This window comes from Pelmatolapia mariae, linkage group LG9, assembly GCF_036321145.2.
Source record: "Pelmatolapia mariae isolate MD_Pm_ZW linkage group LG9, Pm_UMD_F_2, whole genome shotgun sequence".
Classification (NCBI taxonomy): Eukaryota; Metazoa; Chordata; class Actinopteri; order Cichliformes; family Cichlidae; genus Pelmatolapia; species Pelmatolapia mariae.
In genome coordinates, this window is record NC_086235.1 from 36,425,213 (window position 1) to 36,432,346 (window position 7,134).

The 7,134-nt window shown below is 46.7% G+C and overlaps 1 protein-coding gene across 1 annotated transcript; it reads left to right on the plus strand.

The window, feature by feature from the left end:
• Positions 1 to 915: 915 nt before the first annotated feature.
• On the plus strand, positions 916 to 6,337 carry LOC134634200 (uncharacterized). Its single transcript, XM_063483258.1, has 3 exons — positions 916 to 1,582; positions 2,952 to 3,082; positions 3,276 to 6,337. Exons 1-3 carry the CDS (start codon positions 916 to 918, stop codon positions 3,285 to 3,287), a joined length of 810 nt encoding a protein of 269 aa, XP_063339328.1. The 3' UTR covers positions 3,288 to 6,337.
• Positions 6,338 to 7,134: the final 797 nt, after the last annotated feature.

Consider the following 7,134-nt stretch of genomic DNA (forward strand, 5'->3'; position numbering starts at 1 on the left):
AACTGTTTTTCCGAGCTATTCTGCAGGTCTGATGTGAGGGTCCGAGTCACACTTTGGTCACTGATCAGTTTCTGAATGTTCATGAATCAGAATACTTTATTAATCCCTAAAGAAATGATGTGGGATACAGATGCTCCAAGACAGTAACAGTAACAGACCAAACTAATATGTTACAAATTTAACAAATAGCACCAATGTATAAAAATCACTCAATTATAAATATCAAGAATATTACAGAGGTGGACATTTGACTCTAACCTGTGAACTTTGTCACTTGCTATTCTACTGTACAGCGTGTGAAAAAAGGATATTATTATTATTATTTTCATAAAGAAAATAAAGAAAAACACACACCGTGTGTGCTCACTGCTGTTTCACACCGTTCACATTCAGTCAGCATGAATGAGAAGTGTGTGAAATATTAGCTGTGTGACATCACACATCACCGTAGGAACACGGGCGTTTGGCTCACACCACCTGAAGCGTCCCCTTAACATGTTTAACAAAGACGGCTAATAGGAAATGTTGGCAGACTTCAATCCACACAGCAGCCTCGTCGTCCTCTGTGTGTGTGCGTATCAGTGATTCCTCACATCCTCGTTGTATGCTTTCATCAGTCCCAGGGGCCCATTCATTTCCTCTCTTCTTCTCCAGCATCATCACAGTCACCCCTCACTTCATTTCTCATTTTTTTCTCCCACAGTTTAGTGGCTGCTGGTGGAAGTGTTGGCTGAGGGCCGTGAAGCACACAGTACATCAATTAATCCAGCAGTACTAGGTTCCAGGATGTGTGTGTGTGTGTGTGTGTGTGTGTGTGTGTGTGTGTGTGTGTGTGTGTGTGTGTGTGTGTGTGTGTGTGTGTGTGTGTGTGAAACGCTCAAATCTAATTATTCTCTACCTCTCCTCGTAGCAGGGATGTGGCTTAGACAGACTGCTGCTGGCTCAAGGTTTTCATTGCTGCAATACCTCTCTCTCTCTATCTCTTGCTCTCTCCCTGCATCCTACCTTACCCCACCTTCTTCCTGGTTCATCTATCCTCCTGCCCCCTGTTTTATCTTTCCCTCTCTCCTCTATCACTCTCTCACAGATGCCACATCACACCACACACTTGCACTTTCCCTCTCTCTCTCTCTCTCTCTCTCCCATCTGCCTGCTTTCTCACTCGCTCCACCAGCTTGTCGCCGGCTGTCTGTTCATTTGCCACGGCAGAGCAACAACTGGCTTCTTTCAGTGCTGGAGAGCAGCAGGAAAAGTGGAAGGAGAAGAAGAAGTAGAGGAGGGAAAGGAGAAGAAGAGGAGCTCTTTTGTGAAGCGTCCTTCGCTCGTCCCTCTCTGGCAGCAGCAGCCGCAGCATCCGTACTGCTGCCTCCATCAGCAGCGGCGCAGCGGCCACCGCTCTCGCTGCTGGATGCTCCGTCTCCTGCCGGGATCTGCCTCCACCTTCTCCTCAGGGAGCTCTTCCTGGAACTGGGAGGGGGAGGGAGATCACCACCTCCCAGTTTGCCACGGACCCTCAGCGAGGCAAGGAGAATTGTAGGAGAGCTGAGGAGAGGCACCACCCTGAGTGACAGGAGGAAGCAGGGTAAGAGGCCAGAGTGGCACACACAGAGCTCGCACTTCTATACTTTGCTGTCTCCATTTGCACATCCTGTGAAGCGCAGAAAAAAAACCTGGCTTCTACATCACCTCCATCAGCCTGCTCTCATCATCTTCACCAGACTGTGGGCACTTTAGAAGAACCACAAGATGTGTGAATGTGTGTGTGTGTAAGCAAGGTCCTGAAAGTTGAGTGGAGACAGGAGGGAGTAACTGCAGTTCCTGTGCAAAGAGAAAGAAAGCAACTGTTTGGGGCAGCATCCTCCTGATGTGTGCTGCTGCTCTTCCTGACGCTCACAAACAAAGACTGACACAATCATGCTCACAGTAATCTGATGAGACTCCAGGGAGCTTCCACTCTACAATCACTGATACTTGGGCCGGCCGACCTCTCTGAGAGTGTGTGTGTGTGTGTGTGTGTGTGTGTGTGTGTGTGTGTGTGTGTGTGTGTGCGTGTGTGTGTGTGTGTGTGTGTGTGCAGTCTGGCCTGGCTGAGTCGAGCTTAAGTGAAGAATAGAGGAGGAGATGCTAGGTTAGCCTCTGCTTTCTTCCTTCTTTGTCTCGTTCCTCCTCAGTCTTCCTCCTGCCAGCTTGGGGCCGCTGACTCTGATCATCAGTTTGTTTCTTCGTTCTGCTTCAGCTCATCTGCACGTTGGGATTTTTCATCCTCGTCACTGTGTTTTCTGATTGCAAGTCCAGTCACATCAGTCTGTTCCTCCTGTTAAATATGATTTTTCAGTTCTCAGGAACAATGAACATTTAGTGCCAGCGTGACAGAGACACAGACTGACAACCTTTTACCAAAGCAGCCACAGACTGATTGTGGAAAAAAAATCAATGGAATGATTTTGGATCAGCTTAGCTGGAGCGTGCTCTTTGTATTCAGCCGGCTAGTTTAATTAGAATAGAATGGAATAAATTTGCTTGAACTTTTCATCCATTATTCATGCATCACCCACCGACATTTAAATACATTGCTTTAATTTCAAAATAAAGAAATAAATCTGCCAAACTAACATTTAGGAACCGATTTATAGTCAATTTTAAAGTTAACAAGTTGCAACAAGTAAACTCTGTAAACGTGACAAAATGCTTGCTCTTCCAGTAAATAGCCCGCTCCAGTAAGCTAGACTGCTGCAGAAACACAGTAGTATTTCATAAAATCAAACAAATGAGTTGCCTGCATGCGCTGCCCCCTCCCTCCCTCCCGTTGTATAATCCATGTGTTGATTTCTCTGCCTGTCCCGTGGGGGTGGGGAGGGGATGCTAATGGAGCGTACAGGGCTATTGTCACACCGCAGCAGCTCCTGGCCTGACCTGCCTAACCCTCCGTCTCCCCTGTGTGTGCACCCCAGCCCCCCTGTCACCCTCCAACCCCTCCTTCCCAGGTCTCACGGGGAAGAGCTGGATGAGCACCGGGAACCAAAACTCCCCATTGCTTCGGACTTTCGGGAGATCTGGGCGGTGCTGCCGGGCTGTAGTCCAGGTGAGAGACGGTCGCCGTTTCTCACGCTCCCCCCTGTCGCTTGCAGAGATGGTTGCACAGAGCCGTGAGAGACTGAATCGATGTAACGTGAGCTTTTTCACACCCTTTTTTCTCTGTTTTCTGTGTCTCCCTCTGACACCCACTTGCTGGCTTGGATTGAAAATGCCACCATTGTCAATTTTCTCCTTTGCAGAGGAGCCATTGATGGAGCCTAGCCTCACACTGCAGCGAGGCGTCTTCAATCAATGCACTGGCCACTCTCTGTGTATGTGTATGTTTCTGTTTGCCACCGGAGCCTGAAGGGGGGCTGCTGATGGCAGCGGCGATGGCCATGGTGGTGATGGTGGTGGTGATGATGATACGATGGCAGTGGCGCTGCTCACGTGCTTTCTGGCTTAGCTCCCCTGTTTACTGAAAGACTCTCTTCGGTGACGGGTATTCTTGGGTGGATAATACAGATCACGTTGTTATTGCTTAAGAATACGCGTAGTCGAGGAGAGTCCTCTCTTCGCCCAATACCCCTCAGCCCCCCCGCACTCACCCACCTCACCTCCCCCCGACAAAACACCACCCAACCACGGAGGTCTGTCAGGTTGGGTGAAGCCACACCTCCACGCTCCACCTTCCTATAAAGAAAACCCATCTCTTCTTTGATTTCCGCTGCATCCCGCTGTCTTGCCTTCCCGCCCACTTCCTGTGTGCTGAGCCACGGTGTGAGGTCGACAGTGTCCTCGTGTCTGTCCCACCATACATCTGTCGGTGTGTCTCTGTCTGCGAGGCATGGTGTGTGGATGTAGTCTTTCAGTGTGTGTGTTGTTCTTTGAGGGAAACACTGGATTATTAGACGTGTGCATGCGTACGTGTTCCTGCAAACCCAGCCTGGAAAAAGCAGTGGCAGCAGACAAATGCCTGTCTGAAGCCTTCCCATCAGGAAGGACACATTCTCTCACGCGAGCAACAGGTTTCTGTGCTGAGCGCTGGATCTGCATTAATACTCCCGCCTGGCACTCTGTGTGCCGACAACATGAAATAAGCAAAGATAAGGTGCTAGATTTAAACATAGAAACTAAAGCACGGCTCATCAGGTGTAATATCTTTACATCTTTCATTTCCTTGGTCTGCACTGGACTGGCTGTACCTTAGACTCCAGGGCTGTGTGTGACAGGTGGGATAGGCCCCGCACACTCACACTGGGTATGCAGAAGAAAGGGCTTTTTGGTCCTTGAAGGTTTGGAAATTAGTCAATTAATAAAAAAGATCATTATTACAATTGGAGATAGATGATTTGACCACGCCTCCAAACACGCCCCTAGCTCTACGAGCTTTTCGTTCTTGTTTTCTTGCCCCACCCTCCCTCCCCTTTTTCAGTTCTTTCACTTCTTCTCTTCTCATTAGTAAACAGGGATCCCTCCAACACCTTCCCCAAACCACAGCTCAGTTCACATTTAATCCTTTATCTACTCAAAACGCTGTCAAACCTAAAATAAGGACGTGGGACCAGCTCGTGAATGCACTCATCGAAGAGCAGGATGAAGACCAAGGCTCAATTCTGTCTAACACCGAAGATGCCAACAACACCAAGAACATACTGAGAGTGTGTGGTGATGGCTTCAGACTGCTTCTCTTGTTTGAGCGTCAGTCCTCATGTGCACACACTGCAGGCACAGCGCTCTGTGCTCCGGCACAGCTAAACAAAAACTACCATAAAAGCTGTGTGATTAAGTTTGGCTTCATTAGAGTGTGACATCTAAAGGAGCAACAGCGTGGGCCTGTAATATTTACTGAGGGGCCAGTGGACATCCACCAGCTGCGGTTACAGAGTGGAACCTCCTTTTCTTCAGCTCCATGTAGTGCATTTATTCTGTGACTGAGCTGTGCTGAGCTGCCTCTTGTGTTCCCCCTTTTTTATGCAAATGGCTGCTCAAATGGCATTTATCGCAGTGAGGTTTACGCCACATGTAACACTGCTGCTGCAGCTGAGCCTCACACACACTCACACTCATGCACGCACACACTCATAGCTGAGAAAACAAAATGTCCACCACGAGCAGTCGACAGCTCAATTTATGCATTGTGGAAAGCGGCGTCTAGATAAACAATTACCCCTGGCTCAAATGGTCTATAACCAGCTTTTTCTGCGTTGCCAGCCGGGCCAATACATCATGAATATGGATTCCATCTCCATGTCTGATGGCACATTCTGAACCTTAACAGCCGTGTAAAATCCATTTAAACACCTAATAGGATCAGCTCGAGTCATACAGCCATGTCCTCACATGTATCGCCTCCCGTGATTGTGTGCCGCAGATTTCCGTATCGCCGGCCTTTTCCAAGCCTTTAAGAAGCAGTTTCTGTGCCGGCTTTGCTGCCACGTCAAATATTAAAGTTAGCCGCAGAGTCACTTAGACATGCTTGTGATTGTAATTATACAAATCATCCCAGTCATTACCACTGCAGATTATTCCAATAATGCAATTAATGCTTAACACTTGGCTTAGCTGATAATTACTGCTCCTTTGCTCGTGGAAACAAACAGAGCAACATGCTTAAATGTGTGTAGGAGGACGTAAACCGGAGCATTTGTGGGGTAATGACAAATCCAAAAAAGAGCCTCCTCCCCTGCTCTGCATGTCCACTGTGCCGTAGCGTGGACGCGGTCCTCTCGCTGTTTGCTACCTGCAACTGTGTTTGTTGCTGCTGCGGGGCTTCAGCTGGCTGCCACCGCTGCTGTCATCTCATGTTGCATTGTGTAAACACCTTACATCTAGCTCCACTGCTACACCGTTAGTCTGTGATGATTCCTTTGTTTGCATTAAAAAGCAAACACATGCATCGAGGCAGTCAACTGTCGCATTTCCTGACTGATTTTGGACTCTTCAGTGGTGTGTGATGAGCACACCGTGATGTGGTATAAAGTGTTGTGTTAGTCACTGTGCGTGCCAGCCTGTGTTTGGACTGTTTCAAAAGAGCTGCTCTGCTGTAAAACCCACTGTTGACATGTCCTGTCAAATGCAACGCTCAATTTCTTTGAGGCGTGGATGAATGAGGCATTGTGTGCTGAGAGTGACGCCTATCTAAAGTGCATGTGTGCTCCTGTGCTCGTGCACTAATGCTGTTGTGTACTGACGGCATGCTGCTGCAGCTGCTGATGACTACGGTGATCCCTTTAAGCTAACCACTCTTTTCAACACATGTGAGTTTGTCCTGTAAGTGTGCCTTATTTCTGTCAATAAATTGTGGCTGTAAATACAAATAAATCCCTCTCTTCAAATTGAAATGTGAAACGAAGCATTAATTAACAACTTGTGTATACACACACACACACACATTGATGTGGAAAGAGGCCTTTACTGTGTGCTTGAGGCCTGTTTCATATCATAACACAAAATAAAAAATACACGAGGTGAGAACTGCATTAGTGTTAAATATTCGGGTTTAACATAACTTAAACACTTTTTGTCCCCACACTCTGTTGGCCTTTTCACCTCAGAGAGTAAAAACAAAACTATCTCCTCTGTTCTGCTCTTTGGCAGTTAAGTCCAAAGAAGCTGAAATATCCAGTGTATTTAAAAAAGGCAGACCGAGCTATGAAACTTTCATTTGTAAATAATAGATATTTTTTACTAAATTGCAAGGTTTCTTCAAACTACACACACACAAGCAGTAACGGCTAAAAAATGTGACTGACGAGCAGATTTTAAAATCATTTCCTCTTTTTCAAAAAGAGCCATTTTTATCCCTCTTATTTTCACTTCTTTACATTAACTAATAGAATTTTCATCAGTTCAAAAAAACAAAGAAAAGCAAGAAAAAAAATATATAAATACACTCCTGAAAATTGTTTTGTGACCTTACAAGAGCCACCAAAGGATTTGCTGCCCTGGGTTTGCTTCAATCGTGCATCTCTGCACCCTGAGGGAAAGACCTGCAGGCTCTACTTAGTGCTGCAGAAATGCCACGGGTTCAGCACCAGCACGCATCATAATTTTGGTATTCTACTAAAGACTGAAAATTTTAAATAACAATAAAAAAGATCTTCTTTTTCATAATAT

What these genes read in the sequence shown, in the direction of transcription:
- LOC134634200 (XM_063483258.1), top strand. Translation starts at nt 916, where the DNA reads ATGTGGCTTAGACAGACTGCTGCTGGCTCAAGGTTTTCATTGCTGCAA. An exon ending in GAGTGACAGGAGGAAGCAGG is followed by an intron (nt 1,583 to 2,951) that starts GTAAGAGGCCAG and finishes TGTGCACCCCAG; the next exon opens with CCCCCCTGTCACCCTCCAAC.